At 39.0% G+C, this 22136-nt stretch overlaps 1 protein-coding gene across 5 annotated transcripts in view; it reads left to right on the top strand.

The window, feature by feature from the left end:
• LOC150083375 (anoctamin-8-like) overlaps positions 1–22136 on the top strand; it is a 423636-nt gene that overhangs the window by 334918 nt on the left and 66582 nt on the right. For all 5 annotated transcript variants that reach the window (XM_090377999.1, XM_090377998.1, XM_090378001.1 and 2 more), the window contains one exon: positions 15541–15738. In XM_090377999.1, coding sequence (XP_090234125.1) covers positions 15541–15738 — 198 coding nt within the window. The remainder of the gene's footprint in view (positions 1–15540; positions 15739–22136) is intronic.

Here is a 22136-nt window from a genome sequence, read left to right as displayed (position 1 = left end):
CGAACACGAAAAGTATCAAAACCTATAGCACTTAGTACCGTGCATGGGTTGAAGGAGAAGGATGGGGGAGTTACTATTAGTGCATCTCACTGTATAATAGTGATTTTTTTTTTTTTGTTGGGCAGTATAACTTTTTTCATATATATATTTTTTTTTATTCTGATTAAAATATGATATAAATAAAACCAGTATAACTTTGGTTGGATTTGTATCCATTTCAGAAGTCAAGTAAAAAAAAATGTCGTATGAAAGGCATTGATCTCTCAAACCAAGGCAGTGTCGAGCCATTTTAGTACCTGAGGCAAGAATGAAAAATTGTGCCCTACTATTAGTGATGGCAATGTCCAAAATTATTTAATTTTTTTTTGGTGCCCCTTTCAGCTTTTAACCTGAGGCAAGAGCCTAGTTTGCCTCACCTCGGCACGGTTCTGTCTCAAACTGTAAATACCACTATAAATTGCCTATGCTACACTACCAATAATTAGAACTTATTGTAATTTATACATACCATTTATATCTGTGCCACACAGATATAAGCAGTGCAAAATTGAATTTGGGAGTACATTGTGTACAGAAAGGATACACAGGATAGGAAGGAGAAGGGGGGTTATGCTGTTAGTTAAGAAACACATCAAATCTGAAGAATGCATCCAGTTGATACTGGTGGACAGTACAATATTGAGTCAGTGTGGTGTGACATAAGCACTGGGAGAAGGGAAAATGAGAGTAGGAATGTGTTGTAGGCCTAATGGCTCTGATGAGTAAAAAAAAAAAAAAAGGTAAAGTGCAGCCATTATCAACCCACTGCAGGATGGAAGCCTCCTCAACAATTCATGCTGAGGGAAATGGACTATAATCTGCCACGCTGGTCCAGTGCGGGTTGGCAGATCGACCGTATTCAGCAGTCAGGGGCTTGAACCCCGGTGTACTCAAGGAGTGTGTACTACTGCACTCCCGCTCCTGACCACTCGGCTATGGAGGCCGTGATGAGTACAATGAACAATTGTACAGAAAAATGGAGTGCACCAGTAAACCAGAGTGTCTTGTATTGGGGTATTTACACGAGTAATTACAGACCAGTTAGTTTAACTTCTGTTCGGGTAAAATAATGGAGTCGCTGGTTAAAGATGCATTGCAGGATCTTCTAGACAAGACTGCAGCAATAATTCAGACACAGCATGGGTTTGTTAAGGGAAAGTCTTGTCTGACAAATTTGATAGGATATTATGATGTGGTTACAAAGGAACTGGATGCAAAAAATAATTTTTATATCATATATTTGGATTTCAGGAAAGCTTTGACACTGTTGCGCATGGAAGACTATTGTACAAATTGGAGCAGAATGGTATTAAGGGGTAAGTTGCTACAATGGATAAAAGGATGGTTAAGTGCGAGAAGACAGAGGGTGGTAATCAATGGGTGCTGCTCTTCTTGGACTAATGTTATCAGTGGAGTCCCACAGGGTTCGGTGTTGGGTCCACTGTTGTTTTTGTATATTTATCAATGATATTGATGAAGGTATATCAGGCTTAATGTCGAAGTTTGCAGATGATACAAAGGTTGGCAGGGGTTGTTTAATGACAGTAATGGCAGTGTGCTACTGCAACAGGATCTAGATAATTTGGGCAGATGGGCTAAGAAGTGCAACTGAAGTTTAACCTTGACAAATGCAAAGTACTGCATATGGGTAGAAGTAACCCCAGAGAAATGTACCAACTGTGTGGTACTACACTTAAGGTGGTAGAAAATGAAAAAGACCTGGGAGTAATTGTGCAGTCAGATATGAAGTTTTCTGAACAATGCAGACAGGCTGCCAGGGCAGGTCATGGGGTTTTGTCAATGATATATAGGAATTTTGCTAGCAGGGAAAAGGAGGTGATTATCCCTCTGTATAAGGCAATGGTCAGGCCACGCCTTGAGTACTGCGTACAGGTCTGGAGGCCTCATTTTAGGAAGGATGTAGATTTACTTGAGCATGTACAGAGAAGGGCAACAAGATTGGTGAGGGGAATGAAGGGATCCTCTTATCAAGAGAGGCTTAAGTTCTGCAAATTGCAGTGGCTGGAGACTAGGCACCTGTGCGGTGATCTGATTGAGGTGTATAAGGCTTTGAATGGATTGAGCACGCTGAATTCTGATGGGATCCTTCCACTTGTTCAGATTACGAACCTAAGGGGGCATAAATTCAAATTAAGAAAAGACAGATGTAGAATAGATGTGCGGAAATTTGCCTTTAGCCAGCGGGTGGTTAATTGCTGGAACAAACTTCCATTTGTCGTTGTGGAAGTTGATAGGTTGAATAAATTTAAGGAGGAACTGGACAGGCATTTGGAGGGAATGGTGTGATTTTTTTTTTTTTTTTTTTTTGCTGATGCTGCATAAGCTCATACATTTACTTTCTTGCATCACATGCTACTACTACTATTTGAAATTTCCAGATAATGACTGCAACTTGTGGTGGTCATTTTCGCGCTAGCAAGACCTTTGTGAATTTATTGGAGGATTGTTTTCTACAGCAACATGGTCAAGGGGCAACCAGAGGGAGTAATACTCTTGATCTCATTATCAGCAGTGATTATTTGTGCATTATGAATTTGCAGATAAAGGAACCACCAGGTGATCACAGTGTACTGATGTGGGATTTACTTAAAGATGTAAATTGCATCAAGGGTAAAGGGAGGGTTTTTGCTTTTGTAAAGGTGACTACAGTGGTCATGGACAGTTTTTCAGTTCTATACAGTGGGATTAACTGATAATGTTAACAACAGCGAATTATAAATGGGAAGCCTTCTAGGAATTAATCTTGGAAGCTACTGGGCTTTTCATCCCAACTAAGAAATACTGTAAAAGATTTAGGCCTAAATGGATGTCAGATGAACTGAGGCCTGTGGCAGAGAAGAAAAATATAAGGGATTCGTATAAATTATCAGGCGGCACAGAAGACTATGGTACATATAAGCTAGTCTGTAATGAAGTTAAAAAAGAGGTTAGGCAAGGGAAGGCTGATTACGAATTATCTTTGGCAAAGAAAAACAACAAAAACTTCTTTACTTATATACTCTAGAACAAAGGGATGAATCAGATTGGTCCATTTGATATTAATGGTTCGACTGTTGATGATCCTGCTCAGATAGCTGACAAACTGAATGAGTATTTTGCATCTACATTCACACATGAGGAATTCTGTAAGGAAGGGGAGGATAGAAGTTTACTAAACTCTAACAGGGAGATGAATGATTTTGTAATAACTGAGAGAAAAGTAGAGGAGAAATTGTTAAACATAAAAAGGCACCTAAGGGGTGGATGGAATTTATCTAATTAAATTGAAGGAAGCAGTAAGGGAATTAAACGAACCTGCCATAATTATGAGCGCATCCTTAGATTCAGGGGAAGTTCCCATGGACTGGAGATGTGCAAATGTATCCCCAATTCACAAAGGCGGATCAAAGGGCAACACAAGTAATTACAGACCTGTTAGTTTAACTTCTGTTCCAGGGAAATTAATGGCAACACTCGTGCAGGATCATCTAGACAAGAACTGCAGTAGTAGTTAAGACACAGCATGGGTTTGTTAAGGGGAAGTCCTGTCTGACCAATTTGATTGGATACTATGATGTGGTCACAAAGGAACTGGATGCAAAGAATAATTTTGATATCATATATTTGGATCTTAGAAAGGCTTTTGATGCTGTTGTACATGGAAGACTGCTGCACAAATTGGAGCAATGTGGAATTGGAGGCAGATTGCTGCTATGGATAAGGGATGGTTGAGTGGGAGATGACAGAGAGTGCTAATAAATGAACACTGCTCTTCATGGACTAATGTTACTAGTGGAGCTCCCCAGGGTTCAATACTGGATGCATTGTTGTTTTGTGTATTTATCAATGATATTGATGAAGGTATGTGCAGCATAAGCCTCAGGCTTCCTTGCACCATGTAGCTAATATAAATAATAATAATATTTTAGCTTCCTATTTTTATTTATTTATTATTATTAATTTTAATTTATTATTATTTTTTTATTTATTTATTATGATTTTTATTTATTTTTTTATTATAATTTTTTTTATGTGAAAACATAAAAACATAAAAACTTAGTAGGTGCCACCTACTAAGTTTTTTCGGACTGTAGTAAAACCGAATGGCACAAAAATGCGAGACTGAAATGCCTAAATTCAGTCATTGACGTTGATTTGGTTAAGTAAGTAGAGGGCGTGCCTATAAAACATTATGTCGTTAATACTAAATATTTCGGACCGAAGTAAAACCGATTGGTAACGAAAATGCAAGACGGAAATGAGTACATCACTTCCTAAATTACGCTAACTCAGTCACTAAAGTTGATTCGGTAGAGTAAGTAGCGGAATCGTGTGTTAAATTAGTGGTGAAGTAAATCAAAGTCAAAATGCCACAAAGTAGTGTACCTGATGACTTGGTTGTGCGTTCCTCCTCGTGGTTCCAGACAAGAAATATAGTATAATGCCAATATTTTTATCAATAGTTTATTTCAGTTGGTTGTAAACATAAATTAAGGATATCCAGTAATAAAACTGTTATGTTATTCGAAGGTAAACTTGACATTGGAAAAACCCCCGGTAGTTTTTATTGGGGAAAATCAGGTCCCAATGGTCAGTAGTACTAAACACCATGGTCAGTAGTACTATCCCCAGGGGCTCACATCTGGTGAATATGGGCTTGGCACACCCAGGGTCCTGAGCTGGATATCATCATTCTTCTCTTTCTTGGTGATTCCTTTCTACTCTCTCTCTCTCTCTTTCTCAGGGTAATATGGAAATTTTATTTTTTTTTGCCTGGTGCAGCATAAGCCTCAGGCTTCCTTGCACCATATGGCTAATAATAATAATAATATCAGACTTAATGTCCAAGTTTGCAGATGATACAAAGGTCGGCAGCATTGTTAATGACAGTAAAGACAGGATCTAGAAAAGTTAGGCTGATGGGCTGAGAAGTGGCAACTGAGGTTTAACATTGACAAATGTGACGTACTGCATATGGGTAGCAGTAACCCAAGAGAAACATTCTGACTGTGTGATGCTACACTCGGGGAAGTGGAGAATGAAAGAGACTGGGGATAATTGTGCAGTTGGATATGAAATTCTCTGAACAATGCAGATGGGCTGCCAGAGCAGGTCATGAAGCCTTGTCAATGATGCATAGGAATTTTGCTTGCAGGGATAAGGAGGTGATTATCCCTTTGTATAAGGCAGTGATCGGGCGACACCTTGAGTACTGCGTACAGATCAGGAGGCCTCGTTTTAGGAATGATGTAGGGTTGCTAGAATGAGAATGGTACAAAGAAGGGTAACAAGATTGGTGGGAGGAACAAAGGGGGTGCTCTTGGTAAGAATCAAGAAAGGCTTAAGTTGTGTAAGTTGCAGCGTGTGGAGACTAGGCACCTGTGAGGTGATCTGGTTGAGGTGTTTAAGGCCATGAATGGTTTTAGTAGGCTCAATGCTGATGGGATTCTTCCTCTTGCTCAGATTACGAAACTGAGAGTGCACAGATTCAAATTCATGGAAGACAGTTGTAGAATAGATTGTGTGCTAATTTGGCTACAGCCAGCGGGTAGTTGATTGCTGGAATAAGACTCCATCTGTTGTTGTGGAAGTTGATAGCTTAAATAAATTTAAGGTTCTAATAAACAAATATTTGAAGTGACTGGATGGGTGAATTTGGAAGGGAAGTTTTTTTTTTTTGGCTGATGCTATATAAACTTGATTTCTTTCATCATATTCCTCAGCTAATGCTAATGCTAACTTCTCTAGAAAAAGAAGTGCTGCTGAAGAGCCGATAAATGCTCTGGGCTGTGTATAATACAATATAATTGTGTTAGGACTTATATCCATGTTTTATAGCATAAGAACAACAGCAAAATAAAAGATGTTAAGTCCTATGGAAAGCATGAAGGAGGTAACTCATGGTGGTAGCCTTATAGTTTGATTGATTGCAACACTGAATGCTTTCTAACACTTATTGTCTTTTTCTCTTTCTGTGCTATAAAACATGAAGTCCTACCACAGCTGTAGTGTAATACTGTAATCCCTACAAACAGGTTCAGAGCATTTACCAAATAAAATTTTAAAATTTACTACTTACACCTTTTGCATCTCTCATCTTTGCATTACTCTTAGCATCACTAAACTTTAAATTGTGTTTCTTTGCCTTCTCCACCTGCTCCTGTACCTCCTCCTCATCCCCATAAATCAACAAATCATCAGTGAATGTCATTACTTTTGTATTGATGAGGTGGTTAGCCTCCCACTGGTGAGGTCTGAACAAGCACCAAACAGCTGTCTGGATCAGTTTATTAATTAACAAGTAAAACAATATAAGTAACATTAATTACTTAGTAAGTAAACATTAATAAATAAAATTACTGCTTGCTACCCATAACTACCATTAAGGGTAAAGGAAAGGTTTGCTTCTGTAAAGGTGACTACAGCGGTCTTAGGCAGTTGTTGGCGTCTCCATAGCCAGGTGGGCAGGAGCAGCAGTGCATAGCACACGCTTCTTGATTAGACAGGGGTTCGAGCCCATGACCACCAAATACGGAGGATGCGAAAAGATCAGGGAATGACCACTGCATATCCCTGGAGCAATATGGCCTTAGTTGCTAATGCTCCCAAAAACCAAATAAAAACAACAACAACATAGGCAGTTGTTAAATTCTATACAGTGGACCAACTGATGATGTTACCAACAGCAAACTCTAAATGGGCAGAATTCAAGGAGGTAATCTAGGATGCAACTAGCATTTTGTTCCAACTAAGAAATACTGTTTAAGGTTTAGACCTAAATGGATGTCTGATGAACTAATGAGACTGGTGGCAGAGAAGCAGAATGCATGATATTCATATAAATTACCATGCAATACAGAATGGTTGATATAAGCTAGTCTGTAATCAAGTCATAAAAGGAGGTTAGGCAAGAGAAGGCAGATTATGAGAAATCACAGAATGCAAAAAAAACCCAGCAAAGACTTCTTTACTTATGTAAACTCTAGCAGCATGGCATTAAAGGGCATGTTTGCTGCTATGGATAAAGAGATGGCTTAATAGGAGAAGACAGAGAGTGGCAATCAATGGACACTGCTCTTTGTGGACTAATGTTATTAGTGGAGTCCCCCATGGTTCGGTGTTGGACCTATTGAAGGGAGAGGATTAATCAGATTGGTCCACTTGATATCAATGGTTTGACTATGGATGAATCTGCTCAGGCAGCTGACAAACTGAATGAATATTTTGCATCTACATTCACACATGAGGAGTTATTTAGGGAGGGGAATGCCAGAAGTCTATCAACCTCTAACAGGAAGCTAAAGGATTTTGTAATAACTGAGAGCAAAGTGGAGAAGAAATGCAGGGCCCAATTTGAACCATTTTGGTGGGCCCCTGGACTTAAGATAATTAGGTATGAGGAATGTATGCTATTACATCATTAAAAATAAAATATCTATATTTATTAGTTCTATTTTGACATAAAATAAAACTGTCAAAATGGAATGCAATGTCAAAGATGTAAAGTAAAAGAAGTTCATATTTCTTTGTTTTGACAAACTAAACATATCAGAAAATTATATTGCAATTAACTCGACATGGCATTTCAAAACCTTAGACCCAACTCATACCTAACCCAATAACAATGAAGCACACAAAAATAAATCCCTGTTAAATGATATCACTCATGTAATGGATTTTAGCCAAAAAAACTGTAATCGTAAAGAAATTTTTCTTGTTTTTGTTCAGCAACATCTAAAATTTTATCAAAATTAAAATTTCTTACTTCATTTCATTCTATTGATAATATTGCAAGGCTATTTCTTGAGTCTATCTTGGAGCATGTTTGACCTTAGATATGATTTTAGTTTGTAAAAGCTGATTTCCTCAAAAGCTACTTTGACTGGAATTGTGAAAAATATATGTAGAACAATAAAGTAATATGAAAATCCAGTAGCTCTCTCTCATTCAAGCAAGGAATTTCAGGACTTTTGAATGTTTTCCAAAGTATGAAGAAGGAAGAATTGGCTTCAATTTTAATTTCCTCAACAATAATATGATTGTTGTTTGTCTGCAGTGCAGTTAAAAGCCACATTACATTACAGCTTTTCAGCTCTTTAAAATTCCCGTTTTCTTCTTTTTGTAGATATACTTTAAAAAGAAAAGCCATTTGCTTTGTGCCACCTACATCAGCCCCTTGTTCTTCTGTAGGGTGTTCTTTATTTTTCAAAGCTGGAGGTTTGAAACCCTAGTGCCTTCATCGGTGGGTGGGCAAGTACCAAGAACGAGACAGTAAGCTCTGAAACGGTGCCGTGTGGGTGGTGGTATCCACCGAGAATAAGTAACAGTAGTCTTCTTTATTAGAGAAGTGTTACTTATTTATTCAACGTAGTGCAATACCATGGCAACTCATTGTGAAGGCATTCACAATATGAGATATATTTAAATGATGCCAATTTTGTAACTACTTAGTAGTTGGCTATATATGAACATGATGCTATAACACAAACCTGTACGTTAACTTCTTTGTAACCTGAGGCTATTGTTCTAAGCAAATTAAGTATTGAGATAATATGTTATATATTAATCTTTCATATATTTACCCTAGTGCAGGGAGTAGGGCTATTGGTCTATATGATTATTTAGCTGTAGTGGGTGTCTCAGAGTGTTTTAAGAATTAATCTTAAAACAGCTTTTTTCCATATTTTTGGGCATATTCCCTCAGTCATGCAGTTGTACACTGAAAGGACAGAATTTGTGGGATACCTGGTTCTTGGGCAATGCGGGGGACCGAAAATTACTTGTGTTTTTTGTATAACACAAAGAAACATGGTCGAAATTCTAAAAATAAATCAGATCCATACCTATACACTTGTGTTTATGCTCAATCAGATTTTTAATCTGAGCAAGAGGAAGAATCTCATCAGCATTGAGCCTGCTCAAACCATTCAAGGTCTTATACACCTCAATCAGATCACCTCACAGGTGCCTCATCTTTAGATGCTGCAATTTGCAGAACTCATGCCTTTCTTCATAAGTGTATCACTTTGTTCCTCTCACCAGTCTTGTTGCCCTTCTCTGTACTCGTTTTAGCAACTCTATATCCTTCCTAAAATGAAGCTTCCAGACCTGTACACAGTACTCAAGGTGTGGTGAGTACCTCATAAAGCAATGGACCCTGCATATCTTGTTAAGACAACCCAGGCATTGGGAGGTGGTATCATGGTATGCGGAACGTTTTTTTGGCGCAGACTGAATCCGTTGATACTGTTGGAAGGTCGAATGTCATCCAGGAATACATGAATTTTGTATCAGGCATAGGAGTTTATTTTAGATGCAAAATAAGAGATTAGGACAAGTGCTGATCTTGTGCTAGTCCTTGAGAGGTGGAATATGAGGTTCTCATTCATCATTTTGTTGTTACTTTTTTCTGACAGATATCTGAATATTCTTCCAAATTGAAATATAATAAAATACTCAAATTTACTGTTGGCTACAGGATCTTATCTCATGATTAGGTGTCATAGCTGACATCTTTATGATGGGAATCTGCCTGTAAGCCACCAAAACATGCACTTTGGATGAAGAAAAATCTCTATTGTCAGCAAAACAGGAAATATACAGTCCATTCTGGTTATTTGGGACACATCGGGACTAGTGCATTTTGGCCCGATTAAGCGACTGCTCCAGTTATCCAAAGTTTCACGTAAATGGTTCAAAATACAATGTACTCCCCCCCCCCTTTACAATTGGTTCACTGAACAATCAAATCATTTTATGATGAACTCAACATAGTGAAGTACCATTCACTATACGATGTACAGTAAGTGGCAGTCATTGTGACCACGTTTGTGAATTGAATTTTAATTTTATTAAACAGCGATTCTAATTAGCGAAAATAGGAGGAATATTATCCACAGCCTATAAAAGCAAAGATATATTAAGCACAAATTTACCCTTTATTACCTTACCAGTTAAAAAATTAAATGATATGTGAAAATCGGAAGAATATATGTGATAATCGCAATAATTAATACGTACTGTAATATGTACATACGAACTAGTTGACATTTCTGTTCACTGACATTTGTGGGTGGGGATTAAAATTTAAAACAGTAAAAAGATAAGCAATCAATAACAAAGAACATGGCACACACAAATTGCAAGGGCACCTCCGTAGCCAGGTGGGAAAGAGCAGCAGTGTATAACACACACTTCTTGATTAGACCGGGGTTCGAGCTCGTCACCACCAAATACGGAGGATGCGGAAAGGTCAGGAAATGACCACCGCATATTCTCGGAGCAATATGGCCTTAGTTGCTAATGCTCCTAAAAAAAAACCAAATAACAATAACAAATTGCAAGTAACACAATATATGCAAGTGAGAACGGAGTAACGAGTTACAAAGCTTTAAAAATAGGAATGAAGAGAAGATCTGAAAATTAATTTTTTTATATGATTGAAGATTTCATGGAAGTGTAAACACATTTCACCATAATAACCCACAGAATTCCAGCTGTCGGTATTATTGCAAATTCAGTAAGATCGAGTTTACTGTACGTTTATGATAGATTTCACTAACAGAAAAGCCCAATAAACAGGTGACTGCTAATTGTTTTTATTGTTTTATGGTTGTGACCTCCAGAATTTCAACCGAACCACATGGTACCATCGGAGACAATCGTAGGGTAATCTCCAGTGCTGCTGTCTCCTGCCCCGATTAAACGGCATGCTGTCCCAATTAAGCGAAGTAAACCCTGGCTATTTTCTCCATTGGGTTCTATTTTTTAAGATTTGCCCCAAATAAACAGCTGCCCCGATTAACTGGTGGCCCAAATAACCAGAATCCACTGTATATACAAAAAAGGATAGGTGGAATAGGACTAAGATATGAGAGAGGGAAAAATTAGTGATGTTATATTGCTAACTTTTGTGATACAGTATTACTAATGTAGCAATATAGTTATCTTTTAAGGGCACAAAAGATATTGTTTATGTAGCTGCTAATTATATTAAAAATAAGTGATTTGAGGATTTATTTTACAGATGTGAGCAATGTTGAAAAACTGAGTTAGAGCTAAATTTGATAGTGTATAGAATTTTGCCCAGGAATAATATAAGAGAGTACATGTAGAAAGTCTTATCGTTTAGTTTGTCCCTGGAGAAGTTGTGCAAGCCTCATAGGGTAGACTTTTTCACAGCACAGCCTAAGCTTGTTAATAGGAGGGACTATTTACCACAAATGGGATGCACTTAAAGAGAAGGGGTACAAGAATATTAACTGATGCTAGAAGCAGTTTCAGATTGGTTGGAAAACTAGTTTGGAGTGAGGGACACAGAAACTAATGATTTAATGGCAATCATAAGAAGAAGAAATCAGTTCTTACAGTGTTCTGTTTGGACATGCAGTAGTACAAAAAACAAAGTGGTGGAGGTGGGATTACATCAAATCCTTGGTGAATGCCTGTGTACAAAAAACAGCTTTTGTGTATATGTAGCTTTATTATATGATACCTAAAGATTCCCTTTAAACCTTATGCCTCTGTGTTGAGCATCTCTGCAAAGCCAGTCATGTATTTTGTGTTGTATGTGTGCATAGTATCATGTGTTGCATGACTGCATTCTTAACAACAAAAATCACCTGGAAATTTTGTTCTAGTTGGCTTCTGCCTTTGCCATAAGGAGGCAAGCCATTTACTGTAAAAAAATTAAAATTAGTATCCATAGTAAAGGGAAGGAACAGGAAAGATGGAGAAATCAGGGTAAACAGGTATGGTGGGGAGGGAAAGAGAATAAAAGTAGAGTAATAATGCAAAAGATTGTTAAACAGGCATGTAGCATAATACTTTGTAATGCTGAAAATATTTGTTAAACAGGCATGTAACATAATACTTTGTAATGCTGAAAATATTTGTTAAACAGGCATACAATGTAATACTTTGTAACAGTGTAATACTGGTTATGCACCTCCGTAGCCAGGTGGGAGGGAGCAGAAGTGCATAACACACGCTTCATGATTAGACTGGGGTTCAAGCCCATCACCACCAAATACGGAGGATGCTTAAAGGTCAGGGAATGACCACCGCATATCCCCAGAGCAATATGGCCTTAGTTGCAAATGCTCCTAAAAACCAAATAACAAACAACAACAAACAATACTGGTTATGTCTGATCATTGTATGCAGGGTGTTGTGTATGTCAATTCGGCCCTGGAAAGATTGTGCAAGGCTCAAGGGGTAGAATTTTTTTCAGCCTGGACTGTACTTGTTAACAGGAGAGATTGCTTCTACAGGGATGGGATACACTTAAATAGAAAGGGTGCAAGAATATTTGCTGATGCTATCGAGGCAGTGTTAGGTGGGTCGGAAAACTGCTAGCTTGGGGGGAGACAAAGACCAATAGATTGACAGTAGCCACTGGCAGAGGTGAAAGAGATTCTTGCACTGCTTCTATTAGAATGAGCAGAAGCCTGAAAAACAAGATGCATGGTATTTCAGAGACTGCTGGGAGCCATTGCGGTACAAGTAAACACATGGGTTGTGTTAGGGTAGCTAAGAATAGAAACAGGTGCAGGTATACTTGCGTGTACACCAATGCTAGGAGTTTAGTAAATAAATTTGATGATGAGGTATTGCTCAAAACATCAAAGGCAGATATTGTTGGGATATCAGAGACGTGGTGTCACACAGATATAAGGGATGCAGAACTGCAATTTGGGGAGTACAACGTCTACAGAAAGGATAGACAGGATAGGAAGGGGGGAGGGGTTATGCTATTAGTTAAGAAACACATAAAAACCAAGGAAGTGAAGCCAGTCGACATTGCTGGTCAGTGCAGTGTTGAGTCAGTTTGGTGTGACATAAGCATTGGGAGATCAAAATTGAGAGTAGGAGTGTGCTATAGGCCTAATGACACTGATGAGTATAATAAGGAACTATACAGGGAAATAGAGTGGGCCAGTCAATCAGAGAGTCTTATAATGGGAGATTTTAATTTCCCAGATATTGACTGGAATTTGGGGGCTGGTTACTCACACACTAGAAGGGCTTTTGTGGATTTATTGGATGATTGTTTTCTACATCAGCATGTTCGGGAGGCAACTAGAGGGAGTAATACTCTTGATTTGATTATCAGCAGTGATTCTTCATGCATTAAGAATCTGCAGATAAATGAACCACTAGGTGGCAGTGATCACAGTGTGCTGAAGTGGGATTTACTCAAAGAGGTAACTACCATTAGGGGTAAAGGGAAGGGTTATTACTTCCGTAAAGGTGACTACGATGGACTGAGACAGTATTTAAATTCTATACAGTGGGACCAACTGATGATGTTACCAACAGCAAATTCAAAATGGGAAGCATTCAAAGAACTTATCTTGGAAGCTACTAGGCTTTACATACCAACTAAGAAATATTGGTCAAGGTTTAGGCCAAAATGGATGTCAGATGAACTAATGAGGCATATGGCAGAGAAGAAAAATGCATGGGATACTTACAAATTAACACATGACACAGAAGCCTATGATAGATACAAGTTGATATGCAACCAAGTTACAAAGGAGGTTAGGCAGGCGAAGGCAGATTACGAGAAATCTTTGGCAAGGGATGCAAAGAAAAACAGCAAAGAGTTCTTTACTTATGTAAACTCTAGAAGGAAGGGGATGAATCAGATTGGTCCACTTGATATCGATGGTTCAGCTGTTGATGATCCTGCTCAGGTAGCTAGAAAACTAAATGAATATTTTTCATCGACATTCACACGTGAGGAGTTATTCAGCGAGGGGAATGCCAGAGGTGTATTCAACTCTGGCAGTAAGCTAGATAATCTTGTAATAACCGAGAGTAAAGTGGAGGAGAAATTGTTGAAGATAAACACAAGAAAGTCACCTGGGGTGGATGGGATCTATCAAGTTATATTAAAGGAGGCAGCAAAGGAAGTAAGCAAACCCTTAGCCATAATTATGAGAGCTTCCTTGGACTCAGGGGAAGTACCCATGGACTAGAGATGTGCAGATGTGACCCCAATTCACAAAGGAGGATCAAAGGCTGACACAAGTAATTATAGACCTGTGAGTTTAACTTCTGTTCCAGGAAAATTAATGGAGGCACTGGTTAAAGATGCACTGCAGGATCATCTAGACAAGACTTCAGTTATAGCTTGGACATAGCATGGTTTTGTTAAGGGGAAGTCTTGCCTGACCAATTTGATTGGATACTCTGATGCAGTCACAAAAGAACTGGATTCAGGGAATAACTTTGATATTATATACTTGGATCTTAGAAAGGCTTTTGATACTGTTGCACATGGAAGACTGCTACACAAATTGGAGCAGTGTGACATTGGAGGCAAATTGCTGCTATGGATAAAGGGGTTGTTTGGGAGGGGAGAAGACAGAGAGTGGTAATCAATGGACACTGCTCATCGTGGACTAATGTTATTAGTGGAGTCCCTCAGGGCTCAGTGTTGGGTCCATTATTGTTTTCTGTATTTATAAATGATATTGATGATGGTATATCAAGCTTAATGTCCAAGTTTGCAGATGATACAAAGGTTGGCAGGGTTGTCAAGGACACTACTGACACTATGCTGCTGCAACAGGATCTAGAAAGGTTGAGCAGATGGGCTGAGAGGTGGCAAATGAAGTTTAACATTGACAAATGTAAAGTACTACATATGGGAAACAGCAACCCCAGAGCAACGTATCAACTCTGTGGTACTACACTGACAGTGGTAGAGAATGAAAAGGACCTGGGGGTAATTGTGCAGGCAGATATGAGAGAAGTGCAGACGGGCTGCAAGAGTAGCTTATGGTGTCTTGTCAATGATATACAGGAATTTTTCTAGCAGTGATAAGGAGGTGATTATTCCCTTGTATAAGGCAATGGTCAGGCCACATCTTGAGTACGGTTTTCAAGAAGGATGTAGTGCTGCTGAACGAGTACAAAGAAGGGCAACAAGATTAGTGAATGGAACAAAGGGTTGCTCTTATGAAGAAAGGCTTAAGTTTTGCAAATTACAGTGTCTGGAGACTAGGCACCGGCGACGTGATCTGATAGAGGTGTATAAAGCTTGAATGGTTTGAATATGCTCAATGCTGATGGGATTCTTTCTCTTGCTCAGAATAATCACCTGAGAGGGCATAAATTCAAATTGAGGAAAGATAGATGTGCAAAAATTTGCCTTTAGCCAGCGGGTAGTGTTCGTTGGTGGAACAGACTTCCTTCTCTTGTTGTGGAAGTTGATAGCCTAAATAAATTTAAGTCTCAGCTAGACATGTATTTGGAACGAACGGAGGGGTGAAGTGGTAGTTCTTTTTTTTTTTTTTTTTTTGGCTGATGCTGCATAAGCTTGCTTTCTTGAATCATATGCCTCTACTAATGCTAATTCTAGAATCCTAATATTGTTTTGGAGATTTAATCCAGTGTATCCTATTCTGTACATAAGTATTCTTATCAGTATTTAATAGTTAAACTAGGAAATACCCATCTATTTTTTTATTTATTTATTATTATTTTTTGCAGTATGAAGGAACATTTGAAGACTATTTAGAGATGTTCATACAATTTGGTTATGTGATTCTCTTTTCATCTGCCTTTCCGTTAGCAGCAATGTGTGCATTTTTGAACAATGTTATAGAAATCAGAAGTGATGCATTCAAATTGTGCATGATTTTTCAGCGCCCTTTTGGACAAAGAGTGGAAAATATTGGTACCTGGCAGGTAAGAGTATATTTTTAAATCTTTAAACAATCTCACCTCTGATAAAAATTTCAATAAGAAGTGAAATCTTAAAAACAAAATATCAACCCTCTCAAATTGGAAATGAATGCATTTTAATTTTGACTAAACTACATACACAGCATATTGAATTAAAAGAAACTAGAAATATTCATCATATATTTGGTGTGAGATTTACATTTTTTAATCAAATTTGCTGTCAATTAATTTTATGTATTCTGCCCCATTGCACATCTGACTGCCCTGGTAAAAATAGTTGGTGGGGGGGGGGGGAGGAGTGAATCACTGTACAATATATTGGACAATTGACCATATTGATATCCACTGTGGCCACACTTACTCACATTCATGGACTGATATGCAGATGTAAATTACTAAGTTCTCCAACAAATATATAGGCCAAGAAATGCTAATTAAATGCTCAGGTAATGTTACAGACACAACTCATTTGTGAACTACAGCTACAAAAACTACATTCGTATTTTTCAATTATCATAATGAAGCATCAGAAAATGTCATCTCAGAGAGATTTGCCTGAGTCTGTCATTTGGAGAGGTGTCAGCAGACTAGGTGAGATAGTCACAATGCTAACTTGTTGCAGCATTGCTTAGTCTGTGTAATAACAAAGTTTCATCAGAAGGTTGTGGAAAGAGTTCCAAGAGACCCACATTGTTTGCAGACATCTTGAACCGAGTCATAAACCATCAACAATGGTAAGGTAAAATCATTCTCCCCTGCCTATAGGTGCCTCTGTAGCCAGGTGGGAAGGAGCATCAGTACGTAGCACACGCTTCTTGGTTAGACCGGGGTTCGAGCCCGTCACCACCAAATACGGAGGATGCGGAAGGGTCAGGGAATGACCACTGCATATTCCCGGAGCAATATGGCCTTAGTTGCTAATGCTTCTAAAAACCAAATAACAAACAACAAACAAACATCCCCTGCCTATCACAGATGATTCTTGAATGTTGCTCTTATACTTTTCAGCAGCCACAGGGACATGGGTGTCAATCAAAACCATCCAAAATTGTCTATGCCAGCAATTGGACTGATAAGATTGGCACGGCATGCATTTCACAGATGCATCTGGTTCCTTTCATTAAAATTCTTGTTGGGTCCTAGTATGGTGTAAAAGAGGAGCTCTGAACAACCCTATGTACACACAATAGCACAGTCAGTTTGGTACAATTGGATTGCTTTTGTGGGGGTGGCATCAGTATTTGTAGTTTTGAATTGAAGTGTATCTGGACAGTATTGAAGTGTATCTGGACTGTCCGCTGACATGTGATCAGTTGGAAACAGCACATACCCAAGAGTGTTGTACAACATATTGATATCTTGATTTTATTGATCTATCACAGTTGCAAAATATGTCTAGTTGTTTCTGGGAACCATACACCATATTAAAGTCATTATCCATGTACATGCCATCCACAACAATGACAAAAATTTTTCTTACAAGTTTACAGTACTTTGCTTCTGACATATCATGTTTCAGTAAAAATTATCATTCACTCCAGAGTTTCTTTAAACATTCTGATGATGGCTTTAACTACATTACGAGGCATCACAATGTGGTTGAAATTGTCATATGAGAGGATTGGAAAAATTTGTTGCTTTGAGTATGAAGGGTTTATTTGAAGAATCTGGTAATATGCTACTTTTCACATAGTCCCTTTAGAGTCAGTACACTTTTGCCACTGATGCTGCATTGCATTGATTTCAGTTGTGAAGAAAACTTTCTCTTGAGCCCCAGGAATGCATTCACTGCAGCAATGACGTCATTGTCAGTGTGAAAATGGAGGTTACCAGGTAATTTTCTCAAATTAGGAAATAGGTGAAAGTCTGATGGTGCTATATGTGGGATGGTCCAAGATTTCAATTCTGCACTCATGCAGTGCAACCATGGCAGTGATAGACGTGAGCAGGTGCATTGTTCTGATGGAAGAAGACTGCTTTGCTGGGTTTTCCTTGGCATTTGTCATTGATCTTTTCACACAAATGCTTCACAAGGTCTGTGTAATATGCTCCTGTGGTTGTCCCTGATCTTTTTGAGGGTAATTCATTAACAACATTCTATCAGCATCCCAAAAAATGATGCTGCCACCTTGCCAGTAGAAGGAACCAACTTGTCTTCCGTTTTGAGGAGGAAAAGAGCTGTGTTTCCACTGTTTGGACTGCTACTTTGTGTCTGGCTGAATGTGATGGACCCACATCTCATTCATGGTCACAAACCTTTCAAGGAAATTTGAATCTGCTTGAAAATGATGCATACATTCACTTGATAGCTCTTGTGCATTTTTGATTTGCTGTCAACAGCTTTGGGACCCATCATGCTGACATATTTCCATAGCAAGAACTTCTGTTATTGTGTGTTACAAATTTCCCAGGATTCAGTGCTGGGCCCATTGTTGTTTTCAATATTTATCAGGCTTAATGTCTAAGTTTTCAGATGATACAAAGGTTGGCAGGATGATTAACGACAGTCATCAGGGTGAGCTGTTGCAACAAGATCTAGGAAAATTGGGTCCGATGGCCCGAGAAAGCAGTTGAAGTTTAACATTGACAAATTAGCACTAGCATTAGTAGAGGCATTTGATGCAAGAAAGCAAGCTTATGCAGCATCAGCCAAAAAAAAAAAAAAAACCCCACTTCCACTTCACCCCTCTGTTCGTTCAAAATACCTGTCCAGCTGAGCCTTAAACTTATTTAGGCTATCAACTTCCACAACAAGGGATGGAAGTTGTTCCACCAACCAACCACCCGCTGGCTAAAGGCAAATTTTTGCACATCTATCCTACATCTGTCTTTCCTCAATTTGAATTTATGCCCTCTCAGGTGATTATTCTGGGCAAGAGGAAGAATCCCATCAGCATTGACCATGCTCAAACCATTCAAGGCTTTATACACCTCTATCCGATCACCTCACTGGTGCCTAGTCTCCAGACACTGTAATTTGCAAATATTAAGCCTTTCTTCGTAAGAGCACCCCTTTGTTCCATTCACTAATCTTGTTGCCCTTCTGTGTACTCGTTCCAGCAGCTCTACATCCTTCTTGAAATGAGGCCTCCAGACCTGTATACAGTACTCTAGGTATGGCCTGACCATTGCCTTATACAAGGGAATAATCACCTCCTTGTCCCTGCTAGAAAAATTCCTATATATCATTGACAATACGCCATGAGCTACTCTTGCAGCCCATCTGCACTGCTCAGAGAACTTCATATCTGCCTGCACAACCACCCCCAGGTCCCTTTCATTCTTTTCCACTGTCAGTGTGGTACCACAGAGTTGATATATTGCTCTGGGGTTGCTGTTTCCCATGTGTAGTACTTTACATTTGTCAATGTTAAACTTCATTTGCCACCTCTCAGCCCATCTGCTCAACCTTTCCAGATCCTGTTGCAGCAGCATAGTGTCAGTAGTGTCCTTGACAATACTGCCTACCTTTGTATCGTCTGCAAACTTCGACATTAAGCTTGATATACCATCATCAATATCATTTATGAATACAGAAAACAATAATGGACCCAACACTGAGCCCTGAGGGACTCCACTAATAACATTAGTCCACAACGAGCAGTGTCCATTGATTACCACTCTCTGTCTTCTCCCCCTCAGCCACCCCTTTATCCACAGCAGCAATTTGCCTCCAATGTCACACTGCTCCAATTTGTGCAGCAGTCTTCCATGTACAACAGTATCAAAAGCCTTTCTAAGATCCAAGTATATAATATCAAAGTTATTCCCTGCATCCAGTTCCTTTGTGACTGCATCATAGTATCCAATCAAATTGGTCAGGCAAGACTTCCCCTTAACAAAACCATGCTGTGTCCGAGCTATAACTGAAGTCTTGTCTAAATGATCCTGCAGTGCTTCTTTAACTAGTGCCTCCATTAATTTTCCTGGCACAAAAGTTAAACTCACAGGTCTGTAATTATTTGTGTCAGCCTTTGATCCTCCTTTGTGAATTGGGGTCACATTTGCACATTTCCAGTCTGTGGGTACCTCCCCTGAGCCCAAGGAAGCTCTCATAATTATGGCTAAGGGTTTGCTTACTTCCTCTGCTGCCTCCTTTAATATAACTGGATAGATTCCATCCACCCTAGGTGCCTTTCTTTTGTTTATCTTCAACAATTTCTCCTCCACTTTACTCTCAGTTATTACAAGATTCTCTAGCTTTCTGCTAGAGTTGAATACACCTCTGGCTTTCCCCTAGCTAAATAACTCTTCATGTGTGAATGTCGATGCAAAATATTCATTTAGTTTATTAGCTACCTGAGCAGGATCATCAACAGTTGACCCATCGATATCAAGTGGACCAATCTGATTCAGCCCCTTCCTTCTAGAGTTTACATAAGTAAAGAACTCTTTGCTGTTTTTCTTTGCATCCCTTGCCAAAGATTTCTCGTAATCTGCCTTCGCCTGCCTAACCTCCTTTGTAACTTGGTTACAGATCAACTTGTATCTGTCATAAGCTTCTGTGTCATGTGTTAATTTGTATGTATCCCATGCATGTTTCTTCTCTGCCATATGCCTCATCAGTTCATCTGACATCCATTTAGGCCTAAACCTTGAACAATATTTCTTAGTTCGTATGTAAAGCCTAGTAGCTTCCAAGATAAGTTCTTTGAATGCTTCTCATTTTGCATTTGCTGTTGGTAACATCATCAGTTGGTCCCACTGTATAGAATTTAAATACTGTCTCAGTCCATCGTAGTCGCCTTTACGATAGCAATAACCCTTCCCTTTACCCCTAATGGTAGTTACCTCTTTGAGTAAATCCCACTTCAGCACACTGTGATCACTGCCGCCTAGTGGTTCATTTATCTGCAGATTCTTAATGCATGAAGAATCACTGCTGATAATCAAATCAAGAGTATTCCTCCCTCTAGTTGCCTCCCGAACATGCTGATGTAGAAAACAATCATCCAATAAATCCACAAAAACCTTGCTAGTGTGTGAGTGACTAGCCCCCAAATTCCAGTCAATATCTGGGAAATTAAAATCTCCCATAATAAGACTCTCTGATTTACTGGCCCACTCTATTTCCCTGTACAGTTCCTTATTATACTCATCAGAGTCATTAGGCCTATAGCACACTCCTACTCTCAATTTTGATCTCCCAATGCTTATGTCACACCAAACTGACTCGACACTGCACTGTCCAGCGATGTCGACTGGATTCACTTCCTTGGATTTTATGTGTTTCTTAACTAATAGCATAACCCCTCCTCCCTTCCTATCCTGTCTATCCTTTCTGTAGACATTGTACTCCCCAAATTCCAGTTCTGCATTCCTTATATCTGTGTGACACCACGTCTCTGATATCCCAACAATATCTGCCTTTGATGTTTTGAGCAAAACCTCAAATTCATCAAATTTATTTACTAAACTCCTAGCATTGGTGTACACGCAAGTATACATGCACCTGTTTCTATTCTTAGCTACCCTAACACAACCCATATGTTTATTTGTACCGCAATGACTCCCAGCAGTCTGTGAAATATCCTGCATCTTGTTTTTGAGGCTTCTGCTCATTCCAATAGAAACAGTGCAAGAATCTCTTTCACCTCTGCCAGTTGCTACTGTTAATCGATTCGTCTTTGTCTCCCCCCAAGCTAGCAGTTTTCCGACCCACCTAATACTGCCTCGATAGCATCAGCAAATATTCTTGCACCCTTTCTATTTAATTGCAATTAAATTAAATTAAATGCAAGGTACTGCTCATGGGTAGCAGTAACTCTAGAGGAACTTATGAACTGTGTGGTACAACACTCAGGATAGTGGAGAATGAAAAATACCTGAGCGTAATTGTGCATTTTGACATGAAATTCTCTGAGCAGTGCAGACATGTGCCAGGACAGCTCATGTGGTTTTGTCAATGATATACAAAAACTTTGTTAGCAGGGATAAGGAGGTGATTATCCCTTTGATTATGCCATGGTTAGGCTGCATCTTGAGTATTGTTTACAGGTCTGGAGGCCTCACTTTAGGAAGGATCTGCTGGAATGGGTGCAGATAAGGACAACCAGACTGGTGAAGGGAAGATACCTAGAAAGGATTGAATTCTGCAAATTTCAGTGTTTCGAGACTAAGCACCTGCAGGGAGATCTGATTGAGATGTTTAAACCCTTGAATGGATTGAGTAAGCTGAATGTTAATGGCATTTTTCCACTTGCTGAGAATAGACACATGAGGGAGCATAAATTCAAGTTGAGGAAGGATGGTTGCAGGATAGATGTGCAAAATTTTGCCTTCAGCCAAAGGGTGGTTGATTGTTGGAAATGGCTTCCATCTGTTGTTGTGGAAGTCGATGGGTTGAATTAATTCAAGGAAGAACTAGACAAATTCTTGGAGGGTACGGGTGGGTGGATTGT

The sequence above is a fragment of the Mastigoproctus giganteus genome, chromosome 7 (assembly GCF_048544385.1).
Source record: "Mastigoproctus giganteus isolate SK-2022 chromosome 7, ASM4854438v1, whole genome shotgun sequence".
Lineage (NCBI taxonomy): Eukaryota > Metazoa > Arthropoda > Arachnida > Uropygi > Thelyphonidae > Mastigoproctus > Mastigoproctus giganteus.
The sequence above is the reverse complement of the archived record's forward strand: the minus strand, read 5'-3'. Positions and strand labels throughout refer to the sequence as shown.